Source organism: Pleuronectes platessa, chromosome 3 (assembly GCF_947347685.1).
Source record: "Pleuronectes platessa chromosome 3, fPlePla1.1, whole genome shotgun sequence".
NCBI lineage: Eukaryota > Metazoa > Chordata > Actinopteri > Pleuronectiformes > Pleuronectidae > Pleuronectes > Pleuronectes platessa.
In genome coordinates, this window is record NC_070628.1 from 26763466 (window position 1) to 26783464 (window position 19999).

Consider the following 19999-nt stretch of genomic DNA (forward strand, 5'->3'; position numbering starts at 1 on the left):
GACAGATTGTTGTTTCTTTACTTTGGTTGTTAAGCAGGCATTACGCATGATTATTTTGGGTGTCAAAGCATAAATGGCTGTGAGATGTTTGTTTGGGCTCCAGATCAATACAAATTCTAGCTAATTGCTCTACTGCTGCAGTCGTTTCTCGGAGTAAGTGGATCTGAGCAAACACTGACGTCACAGGAGAAACCATTTTTTGAGTTATAAAATGGAAGTGACTAACACTTATTATTACAATGCGTTGCTTTGTGACATTGGACCTTTTTACCTATTCCCAAAGCTATTACCTCTTAGCTTATTTATCTCTGTGAGGGAGAAGTGATATAGGCCAGTGGACGCTGAGTTGTTTGATGTCATAACTGTAGGAGATAATGGAAAGAAAACTTAGATTTGACTTTGAGTAGATTCACTGACTGGAGTTACACAGACACACACACACACACACAAGGTCAAGACATCACACAGAGTCTTAGACAGCGGCGGTCCCAAAGCGCTGTCTCTGGGCTAATGGTTTGTGGCAATCTTGCCTGCCCCAATCGCTCTTCAATCACATACTGGTGTAACTCTCCCTGCAGGCGGCTGGAAATGAGGGCAGCATTTGATTAGAGCAGTGGAGAGTGCTATAATAGGTAGCCAGCTGCTTTGGTTAAGAATAGCTGCTCAAACACATCTGTCGCACCACAGGTCACTGTGAATTACTGATGCGTTCAGTGTATCTAAAGGAAACTTCAGGACAGTTTTAACATCTAATATTTGGCTTTTTAAAGGGAAATGGGACCAAAAAAAAACATGTTTAATAAAATCCCGTAGAGTTTTGATCTGTAGACATCCCTGTCCTCACAAGCCTTTCCTGTCGTATTTCCATCACCACTGTCCGAGCTGGAGCTGATTTAAAATCCTGTTGCTTGCAGACAGATTTGTCGAAAGTGAATGCTAATTGTATCTATTCACTTGGCAGACTAAATTCCCATGTGACTGGGTGTTCGTGGTTTTTTTGACCAGTGGAAAAGTGGCCTTAACTACAACACTTAATATTGAGTGCATCAAACCTGTGATTTTCTTGTTATATAATTTAATAAAGTCTCTTTTAATTCTAAACTTAAGACAGTTTAAGCAGTTTAATACCAAATGAATCGACGAATGGCTGACTGTCCTTCAACTTCATTTATTTATTTATCTACACCTTTTTCAGACAGCAAGGTTTTTAATCTGTTATAATTCTAAACGCCAACATATTCACTAAAAAAGAAAAATATGAGTTTCTGCTGTTTTTTAGCTTATCCGAGGTCAAGTGACAGTCTAGACTGGTCAAGAACATTCCACTGTTTCAATCTTTGTGTAGCGCAGTTGTCCCACATTTTCTATTCACCTCAGACATCCTCAAAACTGAAGTTTATCTCTCTGAGCTCATAGTTGTACTGTTAAGACAATAGAAGAGGAGACACTGTAGAAATACATCGACTTCAATCACTTTAATCTTTATAGATTGCTTCAAGATTTTAAGGTTTTAGCTTTCATCACATGTCTGCCCCCTCATAAGGTAAAATGACTGAATTACAATTATGTACGCATACACAGAAACAACAGAAAGGCTTCTGAGAGCTTCTCAGAACTCAGCTTTTAATTGGATTGGTACTTAAGAGGCCTCTCTGCCCCTTCTCTATCAAAACAGACACACACAACATTGATATTCACTGAGGTGTCTGTATAATGCACCCCATTGAAGCGTCCTGAATGTTTCAGGAAATCATGTATGCTAAACGTGAACATGCTTGAGTCCTTTTTGGTTTTTACCACATTCGATTTCTGCTTTTTCTCTCAAATGAGAATCGAGTGAAGTTTTTGATGTTAGGGCAATGGGGCTACTTATTTAACATAGTAACTGTTACCATTTGTTGATGAATACAACCTAAGTTGGAAGCAAATTTAAGGTTCAGGTAATAATTACATGTCTAATACTATCATAACTACAATCTCTGTCTGTCTGTGGTCCGCATATGTGGTGAACCATTCATCTTATCGGGTTCACATTTGTCATGTGTATTGTTAACAGCCCAAGAGATTTCAGTGTTGAATCTGGGCTGATTTTGACACCGGAAACATTACAAATAAATAAACCCACACACAATGGTGTTGACTGTTGGCAAAAATAGATCTATGACGATATCACAATTAACGTAACTATGTTACTTGAGCAGGCCAAAGGCCAAGCTAACTGAAATTGACAGATTTAAGGATATTTCATTGTACACAACTGATATGATGATAATATTATAGCATAATCATGCACGAACAACCTTTCAAAGGGCAATGGGCCTCAGTCACCAACCGCTCTAAAGAAGAAATTTCTCCATAAAACCCACTTTTGCAGTTTTCACGAAGATTCTATCATTCACCGGTGTTTTCCTATCTGGCTTTTGTTCTTATGAAAGAACAGAATCTATGCGCACTGATCAGCACTTTTACGCACACTTTACATCTGAAATGCTTGTGTAAAATAATCAGTTATTGTGTTTTTTACTTTATTTCTACAGTTGAATAATAATATTTAAATTACCATAATATTTGTAGCATTTTGATCTTAAAAAGACAGAAAGTTTTCAGTGCACATTATAACTTTAAACAAACACACAGAATATTTGACCTATACTGCAAAAGATTACGCTTTTTGAACACAGACATGTTGAAGAGAAGAATATTTACCCATCTTTAGGTTTTACACACTGGTGTATACATATAAAATGTAAAACAACGATCCATTTTTCTCCTCATGTCCTATATGAAGTTTTAGACTTGAACTCTTGAAATGTCCAATTATCCACACCTCTCAGATCGTAGTTTTGAGAAATGGCAGCGTAGTCTCAACAGGAGGTGTTTGCTGGCAGGATTGGGAGGTGATGTGTCATCTCTCCCTCCCCTTCATCCGACCTGCTGTGAACTGACTCAGCCTGGACACACTGGACCCAGCAGGACTGCTGTCACTGGGGAAGTGACTACCAGCACACAGACCCGCTCACCCGAGTGCCAGCTTCTAGCTGCTATTTAACTGAATGCACTTTCTCAGTTAAATTTGAATAAGTATACTTTATTCATTCCAGTTAGGGTAGTGTCCACTTGCTTTTCCTCTTCCTAGTTTAAATGGCACTGCTGGCTTCAGATCTTTACTGTTGGAATACGTAGTGTTTCCCTTTTCCTCTCTTGATATCACAAATCCCTTTTTTTACTTTTGTAATCCTGTTGAACGAATGTAGAGAGAGAACATCTATGTCCAGCTGTCCTTATAGATGAAACTCTTAACTTCAGTATACTTCCATAATCACACCATTGCCTGTAGGGGAGAAGGGATATTAGTACAAGAAACTGCTGTGATTAGGACGTTATTTTAAAAATAAGGATCACCAAGCGAGCATATGAAAATCTACCCATTAATCCATTTGCCCCTCTAATGTGGGTCTGGGTCTTCGTGGTACTGAGCTACAGCAGGGCTTAAAAATTTGTCAACATAACTATGTCATTCAGTTCTTCTCTGGGAACCTTCAGGCTGTGGCCATACCAGATGGCTAATGTGTTTCCTCCAGCGTGGTCCACATCTGCCGTGTGGTCTTTGCTCAACTGGACCTGCCCGGAATACCTCTGAGGAGGCATCCTTTGCCAAAATCACCTCTGCTGACCCTTAATGCAAAAAAACCCAAAACAGCAGTTCTATTTAAGGCTTCATCTGAATGTCTGAGCTGGTTACCCTATTTCTAAGGATGAACCCAGCCACCCCCTAAATACATTTTACCTTAAACATCTTGCAGTCAAAGCCAAAGCTCGGAATGCATGTAATATAGGTCACCAAGATGGAGCCTCATCTTCTGGCGCATCTCTCTTTTTGCCACGCATTACTGCAGTTGATGCAACAGTTCAAAAGTGCATCTGTAGCTTTATCTTAACCACTTCTTGTCAAAATAACCCAAAAGATATTTGAAACCTTTTAACTTGAAACAACTCCGTCCCAGCATGAAGAGAGCATGCACTATTTTCCAGCATGGTCTCAGAGTTGGAGGTGTTGCGCCTGCCTTTGCCATGTCTTCTGCAAAAAGCTGACACTCTACCACCAGACACTACATATATCATATATGCCTTGAGTTCTGTCCATGTCAGTCACACACAAACAGTTGATCCACAATGACTGTATAAAGGCATGGCAGGATTCAAAGTTTTAGCTTTAGAGAGTGAGCAGTAATAACCTGTAATACAGCCGCCTGTCTGTCTAGTTGCTACTATCACCACCAGTGTTGTGCTTCTTAAGACTTTATATTCCTGGTCTTGAAATAGACTGCCTCACATGATGTCATCAATGACGTCATGTCATTGACTTTGACACTTTACTATATGCAACATTACACTTTTATGTGTCTGTGCGAGTTTGAAAGAGAGACCGGAATTATTGCCTCTGTGTTGGAGCTGTTAAGTGTAGTGGAGAGAATGGAGACTTGCAGTTTAACCTCTATGATAGGTTGTGTAATATGTTATGTGCATATTTTGACAAGAGCCCTGTGAAAATAATGACTGATTGATAGGCTAACGTGAGGCAGTGTGACTTGAAGATGTCATACTTAAGGTTTCTCCACTCAAGCCCATATATTACTTACGGAGTAAGTGAACCTGTTGAACTGAGTCATAAATTACACCTAAATGTTACTGTGGCATGAACCAACTGTGTCCTTTAGTGTCAAAGAACTTTTCCCTTCGTAAGGCAATAATTCTTGTGTCTTTTAAAACTATATCCTTGGAGAAAAGAGTCAATGTACTCTAACACATTGATGAGTGTCTATCCAATATATTGGCTTTAATGGCCTTAAACAACTAAAGATATTAAAGGAATTAGGGCCACTGTGCCACAAAATCTTACCATATATTGTGGTTTTGCCTAACTCGTTACTGAGACTGAGTCCACTTTGCAAGAAAAAGTTGACCCACAGACACTGTAATTGTTTCCTCTATGTTTTTGATATAGCCATATTTTCTCCTCCATCCTGGTCCTATTACTCTTTTTGTAGTCATATTTCAGCTTTGGTTCACCAATAATAATAATAATAATAATAATAATTGTTCTGTGTCTTTTTTTCTTTGGGGCTTGACAACAGAAGGAAGATCTTTAAAAAAGAAAAAGGAATTCTCCAGATCTGAGCACAGTTGTAGTTTCAGTGACTGTGGCTTACGGTTTTGGTTTGTTAGGATTTTATCACATGCAAATAAATTATGGAATCTTTTTATGGGAAACAAATCCTTTTGAATCCCTTATCAAACATAATAAGGTTTAGTTTTCAACGTAGGAAAGTAACTAAAGCTCTAAATATTTGCAACTCAGCTATTCAATTTAGATCTCTAATCCCATTTTGATGGCTGAGAAGGCAGAATCCCTACTGCTTCAAGTGGTTACCTAATTAGTGTTCACAACCTTTAGCCACAATGTGACGTTTTAATGAGCAGAAGAAGATATGATTTTCATCCATCTGACAGCCTATATTCCTCAAGCCACACGCTTCAAATATTGAACAAAGAACAGACAGTTGAGGAAACGGATGTCAAACGATCAGATTGTTGTGTCGAAGAGGGAGACCAATTTTTTTTGCATTTTAAGGCAGCGAAACATCCGATGCCTGCTAACTTTGCTTGAAAGTTTTTTTCCGTAGATAGATAAAAGGTTCAGTAAGGCAAGTTTCATGTGCAGGGGTCCTGTGTGCTGATTAATACTGGCAAATTTCGACTCTTGATATTTAGATCAGCTCAGATCAGGTGTAAGAAAAACATTAGAACAAAGAAACAAGTCACTGATGAGGGTTTTCATGGCTGTAGTGATCTAACAGGGGAGATTAGACTTTGAAGCACCTCCTCTAATCTTTCTACTCCCACTGTTTTTCTATAGTTTTTTGCCCCTGTTTTTCATTTGTCTCTCTTCCTTTAGTTTACTTCACATCTATCTAAGCCCGGTGTTACTCACGTATTGATTGGTGATTGAAAGGACATAGGTTGACTTTTTCCCATTTCCTGTCTCTGACAACAAGCGGCTGCTGCTGTCGCAAGCGACCAACTTAACTTCCTTGGGTTTCTTATCTTTTGAGTAGATAGCCTCTAATACCTGAATATATGAACGGCTGGTATTTCATTCAGCTGTAACTCACTTTATTAAACTGTATACATTTATATAAATATATTACATACTCATTTGTTTAAAAGTCCAATTTATTTTATACTTTATATACCCATTGGTGCTAAATCATGACGATTATTCAAAAGTTTCTAGAACTTTCCAACTTGTATCATTTTGTTTACTGTCACGGAAGCCAGAGAAGCTCCCATTGCTCTGTACAGCTTTAACTGCCTTTAGTTTAATTGCATCCTGAATGCTTACAGTACTTTGAAAAGGTTGCCTGGTCTCAGGAAGAGACACGATGATAAATGGGGACTCAGCCAGCACTGAGCACACCTTTTAAGAGTTTGTTTCTTGTGGCCTTGATGGATATAATGGAGGTGTTTTATAGGGTTGGTGTGAGGGGAAGAAAGAGACAAACAGCTGCAGTTTAGGAGAGCGTCGGCCTCCACAGGAGGCTGGAGCCCCCCCTCAAGGCCGAGGACACAAAAACGCATGCATGATTCTGTCCCAAGCTTTTTGTTCCATTTTGTGTTTCCTATGTTATGTTTTCACTCAGCAAATTACTATAGTATCACTAATTATGTACAGCACATTTGATAATACTGCCATAATAATGATAACCGTGATCATTTTGCTCGCTACAATTGTGATACAACCTTTTCACATGGTTTCATTTTTAGCCCGGACTGGTCGTCAGTTCAGAAACGTATAAAAACAAACAGCTGTTCACACTCACACCTTTATGTGTTATTTAGAGATTCCAGTTAACCTAGGTTGCATGTCACTGGACTGTAAGGGAGCTGGAGTATGGCTCTCAGAGCCACTTGCTTTTAATTTGCTCGGCTGTCATGAATTTAAATGCACAGCTTTGCTTAAATGCGATTGGGAATAATCTGAAGTAATATCTACAAGAAGGTGTAAACGCTTGTCCCTCCTGCCTCTCTCTCCCTCTCATTCTTCCTCCTTTCCTCATTTCATTCAGCACTTTACTACAGAGTTAAATCTCCTCTAGATCTCGTCTCTGAACCAAATCTGATTTCAGGCCTTGTACCTCCTTCAGTGCAGGTCCCTCACTAACACTATTTTGCCATTCTGATACAACTTGGTATTGTCGGGGGTGAGTGCAGCGCCTCTCAGCATTCAGGCACTCTTATCTGATTATACCCAAATTGTATCAGACTGCGATCGCTACTATCGCACTGCAATTCACCCAGATGCAGGAAGCCGAAATGTGGCACCTTGGATCAAGGGGTGTTCCGTTTGGCCTCTGTGGGATACGTGATCTGATGAACAATGAGCATGTGGTAGTTTTATTCTGCGAATCAGAACTACAAATCACTATTCATAATTAGGATCACAGCATTTAGCACCGTTTAAATACAGATTACAACAAATTTAACCTCATTTAAATATTAATGTCACAACTCTAGCTTTTGATACAGCATGGATCGTGAATTACTGTAAAGCTCCAAGAGTTATAAATACAGCATACATGACAAATATGTCCCAGGTCTACTGCTTTCAGGCTGTGCTCTGTTAGAAATACTGTTCACTTATTTCCAGTCACTTCAACTTTGCAGTTTTATCAATTGTCGTTAAGTTACTGCTGATCACCAGTAAACCACACTATTTGAGATATAATGTACAAGGACAATTCTGTTGAACTTCAGGCAACAAATTTATCGTTGTGAGATTGAGATGAGTTAATAAAGTAAATTGTATTGAGAGAGCGATGTAGGACAGATGTGACATATTGTAGGGAGAGTCTCACAGATTATAACAGAAACAGTTAGTTTCTTCTGTTAGTGAAGAGAAGCTCGTAGCAGCGAGGTGATGGGTTTGACACAGCTCGGTCGGTCTGATGAAATTAGGGCAAAAAACAAACAAACACCAAATCATTCAAATTTGTCAAGATAGGAAATAAACATCAAGGAAAGTTTGAGTTTGCACCAAAGTTACAGTAACAGGATTGGGGGCTGTTCTAGTCGGAAGGACAATAAGTCAAAGTAAAATGTGGTCTGATATACTTAAAATCCGGTAATTGAATATGAAGACCTTCTTATTTGGCAATTAAAAGTGAACTAGAGGGGCGCACTCAGAACGAATGCCTCTGCCGAGGCGAATGCCCCATTGCCCTGTTCATAAAAGTGAGCATAACTTCCTGGAACTGCCCCATGATCTGGATCCGCACCGAATTTTAATGGGATCTGACCCAAACATCATCTTTTAACCAAGTTTCGTGGTAATTAGTCAAGTTGTGTTTTCTGTTATGACGATAACTAATAGACAAACAAACAAACTCGGATGAAAAAATAACCATCTTCATCAGAGGTGATGAGGATGTTTTTTGAGAAGACATCTTAATTGTCATTTTCTAAAAGTAGACTATTTAAAACGATATCATGTCGTTTGTCATTGCTTTTTGTCTTTGTATTTAACACTTCTTCTTGACAGCAGCCAAAAAGTGGCAACCGTAGAAACACCAATACACAAAATATATGTAATAAACTAATAAATCTAAATTATGATATCAGCGAAGGGGTTCAGGGTCATAGCATGATGGAGCAACTAACAAATACAAGTAAAAGAGCTGTAAATGGATTTTGAGAGGATTCAAGTGCTTTTAATTTGACTTGCGTACTTGCACCATTGATAGTAATTTCATTGTTTTCAAGGAGTTCAGTCCTACAGTCCTGTTTCTCTTTGCTTGGTTGGCTGTTCACGTCTGACGCGGTCTGAAGACATTTTTTTCCCCTCTAGTTTCAGTCGTTGGAAGTTTTCTAAGAAGTTGTGGTTCCAATATGGCTCCTCCTGTGAGTCAGAGCCATTTGACAGGAGGCAGGCTGTCAAATGGCATGTAGTTATATAACAGAAGGGCCTTGGTGACTGTGCTTATGATTCAGTCGAGTTGAACCGGGAGCTTTTCTGTTGCATAACTAGTTGACACCTTTGTGTCCCTTCATCCATGCACACTCACACACATTATTTGATAAACTGAAGAAGCACAAGCAATCCACATGTCCGCTCTCTCTCCTGCCGCTACTCCTTTTAAAGTTCCTGAAGAAGTCTTTCCACCCTATGTACACAGGCTCATGGGCGAGCATCACGCTGACCTCACTCTTACAAAACTTCTCACACTGGTGAAGCATGATTGGAAGTAAGCAACAGGTGGCAACAGGAAATGCATTAACTGCAGTGTTTTTTGTCCCTTTTTGAGTGTTTTGTTCTGTTCTGTGAAGCTTGTAAAACAGCATGATACAAGACTTGTACTTGTTTTATCTCCTATCTTCTTTCCACATCTTGTTTAAAACACATTTGTGAACCCGAAAAAAGCTTTCCTTTTGTTCCCCCACAACAAATTCTTCTGGTTTTGCATCTACAAGTTTTTAGTTCAAATCATTGTTGTTCAATTATATGAAAGGGCTCTCGGAGTCCTTGTTTGAGTCATTATAATATTAGATCAGTGCAAACTAAATGTCTCAGATTTGTCAGCCTGCTGATTCAGGGCAATATTCCTTGGATAAACAAATAATACCTTTCAACAAATCAATACATCTGAACCATTTATTTTAAATGACTGGGCCATATGGAAGAAATTATCAATATTTTTTTTTCCTTCTGTCGATAAATATTAATAGATAGATAGTAAATAGTTAGCAAGGTAGATGGATAGATTTACATATTTTAGCAAAAAAACAAACTGACAGATATGAATTAATATCATCAAACATGGTTAAAGGTATTGGGAAGTTGAAACGACAGAGTTGGAATTGAATAATAGAATAGAAACATTTTTCAGTTTGATCTGTTTATTTCATTTTTGAAAGAGGAAATAGTATATGGTATATTGTGTCTTTTTTAGTTTTAAACGGCAGTACTCTGCTTCTGTATTAAACCCTCCCAAAAAACTGAATAGATTATGAAATCAATAGTGATGTCATTATTTTGACTATTTCCCATCAGAACACTACGGCTTGTGTGGTGAAAAACTCAGATTATAGCCTTTACCGTATCCAGGTGGCCTCTCTGGGCAGTGCTGCAAAATGTGTTTCACGTTTACTCCCCTTGTGTTTCCTTGAGATTTTAGATAAATATCTTCTTTCCTACTTAAGTGCATGTAGGTCAGCTTAATATGTCAAGTTGTTTCCTCAAACGGCTATTTACCTCATGTGGTTCCTTTCAGCTTGTTAACATATAAATAATGAAACATGCCATATTTGAGAAAATTCTTCTAATTAAGATAAACAGCAGTAAACCTCAGGCTGTGTCTCATACCAAGGCCTCTCATGCACACAACATGAAACAAATCTGTAATGAAAACCAGCAGGACAATCCCCCTCATGGTTGTTCACCCTAGTTTCTCAAAGATGTACAGTTGCAATCAGAAATATTCAACCCCCTCACCTCAATAGACATTATAGTGATGTGGATGACAGATAATGACAATAAATGACAAAAAAAACTCATCAAACAACAAAAGATATTTATTGATGCGTATTTTAGTTATTTTGACAACAGAAGTTGACTTAACTTTGAAGTTCAAATGAAAAATGTAACTCTTTCAACACATGTGCATGTTCAGTATTAATCAACCCCCCAGCTTCAGTACTTTGTGGCGCATCCTCTAGCTTTTATAACTTCTAAAAAATGTTTTCGGTAAGTGCGGACAAGCTTCTTACACCTCTCAATTGGAATTTTTGCCCATTTTTCAAGTGCAAAAGCCTCTAGATCAGTGATGTTTGATGGCTTCCATGCTGCAACTGCCTTCTTTAAATCCCACCAAAGATTTTCAATCAAATTTGAATCTGGTGACTGTAGGTTTGACAGGCAGGTTTGAAGGTGCTCCATCAGTTTTAAACTTCCTTATAATGTTCCCAATTGTGTCTCTTGGAATATAATTTTTGGGGGAAATCTTCTTCTACCCAAGGCCTTTCAGGTGTGCTGAAATAATCTCCTCTCTCAGCTTTTGTGCAAGCTTCTTTGTCTTTCCCATGATTGCAACTCACCTTGAATACCTTCATGGGTAGGGTTTATATATGCATCACAGCTGAAGCAAATGAAGGATCAGTATAGAGTTCCTAAAGGCTTAATAATGTTTCAACTCAACTTTAGGACAAAAAAACTGTCAGACAGCTTTAAAAACAACAATATTATATAGGGGTTGAATAATTGTGACATGGCTATCTTAACAAAATATACTGCTACACACAAATACTACATCATGCATTTTCCGTGTTGATTTTCTGTATCACTCAACTCATTAAGAAGTAATCCGAAGCAGAATCTTGCTCAAGAATCTTGCTCAAAGTCCTTAAAATCTTTGGGGGGTTGAATATTTCTGATTGCAACTGTACATCTCCATACAGTCTTACATGCCTCTATCTCTCTATCTATCTCCTTATCTCTATCTCTTTCTCTCTAAAAATGACAACACGCCAATGTCAGACGCACTCCTCTCTACAAACCAATTAATGTCATGTATAGGTAGATGCAGCCCCTGCAGGCCATGATGACAGGATGTATGTCATACAACTCAAATCAAATGTAAACAATGTAGCAAACGCATGAACCTTGATTTAGACTTTCTCATGTGATTATGTCCTTAGAGTCTTTAAAATGCCTGATTCATGACATTTTCCTCCCTTTATTCCTGTTTTTTAGGCACGTTACAAGCAGAGTCTGGACCCCACAGTGGATGAGGTGAAGAAGCTTTGCACGTCACTGAGGCGTAACGCCAAGGAGGAGCGAGTCCTCTTCCACTACAACGGTCACGGGGTGCCACGACCTACAGTCAATGGGGAGATCTGGGTCTTTAATAAGGTATCACACACCAACACCACATTTTCCCCCACCTTCACACACTCCCTCTACATCTCCTAACCTTTGCTGGAACGAGGTCCCAACATAGCCTGATTATTTGTTGTTGTAATGTCATAGGCTGCGATTACATGTGCAACAAATATGAAAATATTATGTGATCAACGATAAAATCTGATTATTTTATTTCAGCCACCAATAAATAAAGTCGCCTGCAAAGAATAAGAAAATAAGCTGGTGTCACTGGACATCCCAGGACTGTTATAACACGACACAGTATTATTTGTTGTAGGGTTCTGTGAAGTGGGGGGCGAGTTAAGCGCTTCGTAAGAAGATGGCTGCGCCGAGTCAAAGCATGGATTCACTTAAAGAACAAGCTGAAGTGGGAAAAAGTCGACCACGATCAATTAGAGAGTGGGAGTTTTTAGTCAAAGACCCAACAGCATGGTGCACTGTAAGCGCTGCCCTGCAGTCTGCTCAACTTGAATTTACAGTGTTTGACATTCCCCCAGAAAGTTACTTGAATTTTACTTTGTTTTTTCATTTATTTTGTTGTTGGGTAGCTTACTGTAGAATGCATTATAATCATTTTACTTTAATGGAATAATCTCTTGCACTAATTTTTATTTTTGGGAGAGTATGGGACCGCAAAAGGCAAGACTAGCGGTTCAGACTGAGCTTTTCTTTTGTTGTGGAATAATGCCTGAAGCCAGAAGTTAAAAGTTAGCGAGTGAGTCACAGAAAATCTGCTTTTCACAATCATCAGGCAGTGCATGTTCATGTGTTTTGGGGGTGTAGCTTTGACAAGAGGGCAGATGGCTTTGTTTTTGTGTAGCCTGCTCTTGTTAGCTTTTTCCAGGCTTCCCAATCCTAGCTTAATATGTCAATACCATCAAATGAAATCTTACTATCTAGTCCTAATATTGATACAACCACTGATTGCTTGCAGGATGAAGCTGAACAGCTACTGTTCAGCTTCAGCAGGTGCACCATGGTAGTGGACCAGTCCATCCTCTCTTCCAGGGACTTAAATTACCCAGAGTTCCCTATGTTCACGATGAAAGAAAATTACATGAGGACCTCAAAAGGTTCCTTGGTTCTTGTTGTGGTCAAGAAGTGCAAATCGTTTAACAAGCCAACATAAAAGCACATTGTACCTGTAGGCTGTGATCCCAGGGCTTAGCTCCACTTGGTTGCAGAGAGTCGATGACCTGTGAATCCGAGATAAAAAATTAAGTTGTTCATTGCCGTGTCCTATAAGTAAGCACCAACTCAGAGTGATGCACCGCTGCTTTCTGGGCTTAGCTGTTGCCTACTTGTCCCCATTGCAACCTCATGTCTTATGTCCTCTTCCCTTTCTTCATCCTAGTTCCGTTATCTCCTCATACTCATTCCTTTTCCTGTAAAATGAAACTGCCGTGTCACTGGCAACTGACACAAGAGATCTGTTGGGATTTAGTGTTGTCAGGGAACCAAATTGTATTATATATAATTGCATGCGTTTCTACCATCGTCATTTTTCAGTCTCTATCACTCCTCATTATAATTTTCCCTTTTCAACTATTTCTCCCTCCCTCTTCTCTGCTCACACTCTTCATCAAACAGATGACTAGTTAATAATTAAGCACAAATCTATGAAAGTGAGTTCTCAGCAATACCAGGATCTACTCTCACTTAAGCTCTCTCTCTCTCTCTCTCTCTCTCTCTCTCTCTCTCTCTCTCTCTCTCTCTCTCTCTCTCTCTCTCTCTCTCTCTCTCTCTCTCTCTCTCTCTCTCTCTCTCTCTCTCTCTCTCTCTCTCTCTCTCTCTCTCTCTCTCTCTCTCTCTCTCTCTCTCAACTTTTCTTTTCAGAACTACACCCAGTACATCCCGCTGTCCATCTACGACCTGCAGACGTGGATGGGGAGCCCGTCCATTTTCGTCTACGATTGCTCCAATGCTGGAATCATCGTCAAGTCTTTTAAACAGTTCGCCCTGCAGAGAGAGCAGGAACTGGAGGTGGGCAGTAACACAGACAAACACACTCATGCTTTGCACATTGTTTGATTTGATACCAAAATCCGGAGCCAATCAGTAGCGGCTTCCTACCTGACCCTCACCTACTGGACTGATCAGAAAGTGGATTTCGGTGCCTCATTTTGTAGGCTGGCTCTAGCAGCTTGTAACGTTAGCCAGTAGCTTCCTGAATCTCAAGTCTAGATAACCACAAAATGCCCAAAGCTTAACAGTTGAAATTGTGCCTGTATCTCATGGGAAAGGATTTCGACATTTTAGAGGCACAGCAAATGTTTGAAAACAATTCAGTGTAAAGGGAGGAACATGAACAACTCAATAGGCACCAGGCGACACACAGGATACATTTGAAATTAGAGAGATGCTCCATGTTTGACCTTGTGCCAAACACATCAGCCGGCAGTATGGTGTCTCTGGCTCCCACAGTGGGGAGACAAATGAGTTTGGAGCTGGAATATTTTGCTGAATTAAGCATCGAAACTGTTTTTTTAGTTTTAAAATATTATAAGTCAGGTCAGGCATTACACGTTATAGAATTTTGATATGGAAATATTGTTGTCAACCCTCCGAAGAGACACAACGTTAGTATTCGTTGTTAAACAGTTGAGGGAAAGAAACAGGCAAAGGGAAAGAAAACAGGCAAAGGGAAAGAAAACAGGCAAAGGGAAAGAAACAGGCAAAGGGAAAGAAACAGGCAAAGGGAAAGAAACAGGCAAAGGGAAAGAAAACAGGCAAAGGGAAAGAAAACAGGCAAAGGGAAAGAAAACGGCAAAGGGAAAGAAAACGGCAAAGGGAAAGAAAACAGGCAAAGGGAAAGAAAACAGGCAAAGGGAAAGAAAACAGGCAAAGGGAAAGAAGAGCTTCTGTGAAAGCTGCATTACCAGTCAAAGAAAAGGTGGAGGCAGCAGGCAAACTGTTGAGTTGCCGCAGTATTTGACAGAGCTTGTGACGAGTGTCTCTAACCATCCTCTGCTGCTCTTCTCTGTTTAACTTTGCAGAGATCATGTTAGGGCTGCAGCTTCACAGATAGAATCTGAACTCTCAACATCAGAGACTTACTCCTAATTTATGGACGAAGAAATACTGAATAATTCATCTGCACCATATGATTTGTGTTTGACCAATGTAGTCATTTGTCAGAGTCAATTAGCTATTTACAAACAAGAGTGTTCCTGTTTCCTTTCTACAAACATGCTTGTCATTGCCCAGGTGATGTCTTTATTGAGGGCAGGTGTGACTCAAGAGGTAGAGTGGTCAAGTGGAAGGTCAGTGGTTTGATTCCCAGCTCCAGGAAAGATGATGTACCTGATGACTATGCCATTAGTGTTTGAATGGGAGGCATGAGTATATGCTATAAATAGAAGCACTCTGAGTGAATTTGACCTGTCTAAAGCTCTTTTAGTGGTTGTTAAGTGTAGAAAAGTGCTTTATGAATGGAGTCCATTCAGCATTTAGCGGCAACGAGTGTAATGGAACTGGGTTGTGATTTGTAAGATTGTCCAGTAACTAAAAATATCAACATTTAGTATTATATTCCGTGTACAACTGCTCACACCACCTTACAGCTTGTGGTGACTGAGACGTCTCAGACAAGTACATTAATGGAAAATAGAAATTCACAAAACACAACTACAAAAGCTACAACACAACCGCAAATGCCACACATTGTAAAAACAGCAGTTAAGCCTTGGCTTTTGAAGTTGTATTGTCACTTTTCCGATTTTGAATCACTTTAGTTGTCTGTTGTTTTCCGTTAATGAGTTTGTGTGAGACATCCTGGCCACAGTACCTGTAGGAAAGCAGAGTAATAGCATACCAGTGTTGCCATCTATAGGCAATGGCATGAATAACTGCTGTGCTCAACGTTACAACCACTATTTAAAAGAAATATTTAAATAGTTGTTCTATAAGTGGTTTTTGGGAAGGTGTTCAGTTTTTAAGAGTTAGCTTCAAATAGAGCAGAGTTGAAACCCCAGTTCTTGGGGCGCAAACTCCTTCATCTTGGAGCTACTTTGGGCAAAGGAAAATTAGTAAGGGTCTGGGTTCTTTCAAAGCTACTGCCAACATTAAAGTTTTTGCTTTAACTTGTTATTTAAGTGTAATTCTCATCAGATATTTGCCCTCAGCCTTGGCAGTGAATCTTGTGAAGTGGCAGTGTCATCCTAAGCTGAAATCTGCTGCATGGCTGGTGCAAAAAAATGGACAAGCACTTGCTCATTGTTGGAGACAGTATTTTCACTTGATGGTTGCAGGGCACACCATGTACTGAAGGCATTATTAGCATGACTGCACAAAAAGTGTTTATTTAAAGGTGGAGGCTTCAGGGTTTAACTGCAGTGTTTCAGTTGGGAAATATATAGAGGAGGTCCCCCAGTTAAAAGCAAGGGAAGTTGCATAACGTCCATAAGCAATGTTTCCACCTGAGTGCTTGTCCTTCTCACCCACTCATACAGGAAGTATATGATGGGAAATGGAGGGAGGGGATAATGGAAGGTAAAGAGAGAGGCGACGACTTCCAGAGACTTTTGAATCATGCAGGAGATGATCCAAGCGGGGAGTCCCCCTCCTCGCCCATGAACATCTCTATCCTTATCCCTCTGACGCAACACTTTGTGCATGCTCATGGGTGGTCCCTAGTGGGATCAAGAAAGAGCTTCACATGCACAGTTTTGTCAGCAATTTTTAAATGGCTGAGCATTAAAGATCCATATGAGGGGAAAGATAGGAGGAGGTGTTATACAGTGCCTTGCATAAGTATTCACCCCCTTTGGACTTTTCTACATTTTGTCATGGTATAACCACAGATTAAAATTTATTTCATCGTGAGTTTATGTAATGGACCAACACAAAATAGTGCATCATTTTGAAGTGGGGGGAAATATTACATGGATTTCACAATTATTTACAAATAAAAATCTGAAAAGTGTTGAGTGCATATGTATTCACCCCCTTTACTGTGAAACCCCTAACAAAGATCTGGTGCGACCAATTGCATTCACAAGTCACATTTGCAAGTCACATAATTAGTAAATAGGGTCCACCTGTCTGCAATCTAATCTCAGTATAAATACACCTGTTCTGTGACGGACTCAGAGTTTGTTGGAGATCATTACTGAACAAACAGCATCATGAAGACCAAGGAGCTCACCAAACAGGTCAGGGATAAAGTTGTGGAGAAATATGAAGCAGGGTTAGGTTATAAAAAAATATCCAGAGCTTTGAACATCTCTCTGAGCACCATAAAATCCATCATAAGAAAATGGAAAGAATATGGAACAACCGCAAACCTACCAAGAGGAGGCCGTCCACCCAAACTGAAGAGTCGGACAAGGAGAAAATTAATCAGAGAAGCAACCAGGAGGCCCATGGTTACTCTGGAGGAGTTGCAGAGATCCACAGCTGAGGTGGGAGAATCTGTCCACAGGACAACTATTAGTCGTCTACTCCACAAATCTGGCCTTTATGGAAGAGTGGCAAGAAGAAAGCCATTGTTGAAAGGGATCCATAAAAAATCCCGTTTGGAGTTTGCCAGAAGCCAGTGGGAGCAAATACAGGGAAATCCTTGAAGAAAATCTGATGCAGTCTGCAAAAGACTTGAGACTGGGGCGGAGGTTCATCTTCCAGCAGGACAATGACCCTAAACATACAGCCAGAGCTACAAAGGAATGGTTTGGATTAAAGAATGTTAATGTCTTAAAATGGCCCAGTCAAAGCCCAGACCTCAATCCAATAGAGAATCTATGGCAAGACTTGAAGATTGCGGTTCACAGACGGTCTCCATCCAATCTGACTGAGCTTCATCTTTTTTGCCAAGAAGAATGGACAAACCTTTCCATCTCTAGATGTGCAAAGCTGGTAGAGACATACCCCAAAAGACTTGCAGCTATAATTGCAGCGAAAGGGGGTTCTACCAAGTATTGACACAGGGGGGTGAATACTTATGCACCCAACAGATGTCAACTTTTTTGTTCTCATTATTGTTTGTGTCACAATAAAATTTATTTTGCACCTCCAAAGTACTATGCATGTTTTGTTGATCAAACGGGAAAAAGTTTATTTAAGTCTATTTGAATTCCAGTTAGTAACAGTACATAATGGGAAAAAGTCCAAGGGGGGTGAATACTTATGCAAGGCACTGTATGACCCCTCCACATCAACCTCCTCCTTCAATCCATTCATTTAATCAGTCTGTTTGTGTGTGTGTGTGTGTGTGTGTGTGTGTGTGTGTGTGTGTGTGTGTGTGTGTGTGAGTGTGTGGGTGTGTGTATGTGCACGTGTGTGACTGCCCTGATCCCCCTCCCCTGCAATACTAGTCTCAGAAATAAGTGGAGGTTTTCCTAAAGGAAATTTTTTTGTTAATTAAATATTTCCCTGATTATCCCCAGTGGAAACGGGGAAAAAGAAAGCTGCATGGTGATTGTCATGATAATTTGAGAGATTAGAATATGCTAATGTGATAATTATAATAGATGCTTGGCATTAATCAGCTGCTGTTGGCAATCTTGTCGTATTTATGGTTGGGATCATTGCAGCAGACTTTGTCCCTCTCAGGGGATAATGATGTCATGTTAACACCACAAGAGACCTTAGAAATAAACGCTGCCTTGTTTGTTATGTCTGTCTCTGCGAGCAAGCTAACATTCGCTTCTCTAGACGTAGAAAGAGGGACAAGAGGAATTGCGGTACAATAACATTGGCACAAATCCACACAGAACCGCACAGAAAAGACCGGGCACTCACACCTGCAAGCATTTCAAAGAGAAATCCAATATGCATGTTGGGAAAAAAGGGGCACATGCACAGATACACACATGATCACACCCCATCCCATTAATTAAGATTATTCTTCTGTATATTTAATGTAATGATTTATTCATGTGCGTGCAGAGCCCCTTATAGAGAAGCATTGTAAATACATCATGTCTCACACTGAGATCAGAGCTTCCGCTGCAGCTGCCTCAGTTCCTACACTTATTATAGAGTCAACTAATGAGTTATTGGACTAGCAGAGAGCAGGAAGGGTGTGCAGTATATACAGGAGCGCCGAGGCATTACATAAATCCACAATGCCTCATCACAAGTCTTTTTTTCAGTTTGATTAGCTAAACTGGAAACTGGATTGAACACTTGAATCAGGTCGTGGCAGTTTTATGAATACAACACTTTACTTTGTTTTGCTTGTGCAGCCTACTGTAGAGATAGCATTTCTCCTGCCTTGTTTTCCTGTTTTTCTTTGGGCACTGGCAGCTTGTAGATCATAATGGTTTTCCTGTCTGATGGTCTTATCATCTTATTTCCCCCTTTGGGCACAGAAAGAGGAGCACGTCCTCTCTGTGCTCGCCTCAGGTAAGGTCAGTTTACCCCACCATGCGTCAGGCGCTAAGCTCCAGCACATTGCAAACTGGGAAGCCCAAGAAATAGTTTCCCTTCTCACGCTCTGGTGTTTCACCCGCTCTACTGTGCAATATGTGTGCCCATGTGAACATATGTGTTCTCTTATTTTAAAGCCGTGCTCCCTTGCATAACTGTGTGTATTCATGTCACTGTAGATTGATTTCCGAGGGAGGTGGTGCCAGACAGTTTGTGGGTTTTGCACACCGACTCCTGCTCAGCCTTAGTGCCTGTTGCCCCAGAAGTGTTTGCAAACACAGAAATGGTTTTAGCACTTGAGGCAGCATTTTCGCTGCCGTTAACAGAAACCCGTTACAGCTCCTCAAGACACTTAACAGTTACAGTTTGTAATTTATACCAAATGTCCCCTCTACTGTCAGCTAGCACAGATGTGCATAATATGATCACAGCCTATCTATGCACCCCAACCAAAATTGGGCTAGAGAAAAATAAAGTTAAGTAATTCGATTTTTTTCTTCTTAGACAATTCGTTTATGGCATTAAGCCAGTGAGAGGGTCAATTGGCATTGTTATGGATGCATATTATTTAGAAAAGAAAAAAACTATATCAATTAAGTCAGTTTAAAATGATGATCAGCATGAGGTAGACTTTTTGGGAATAATAGAGGCTTG

General features: G+C 39.9%; 1 protein-coding gene across 5 annotated transcripts in view; it reads left to right on the forward strand.

The window, feature by feature from the left end:
* Nucleotides 1-19999, forward strand: part of rptor (regulatory associated protein of MTOR, complex 1) — a 153745-nt gene that overhangs the window by 41642 nt on the left and 92104 nt on the right. For all 5 annotated transcript variants that reach the window (XM_053418971.1, XM_053418975.1, XM_053418973.1 and 2 more), the window contains exons 5-6: nt 11807-11965; nt 13814-13960. In XM_053418971.1, the coding sequence (XP_053274946.1) occupies nt 11807-11965; nt 13814-13960 (306 nt within the window). The remainder of the gene's footprint in view (nt 1-11806; nt 11966-13813; nt 13961-19999) is intronic.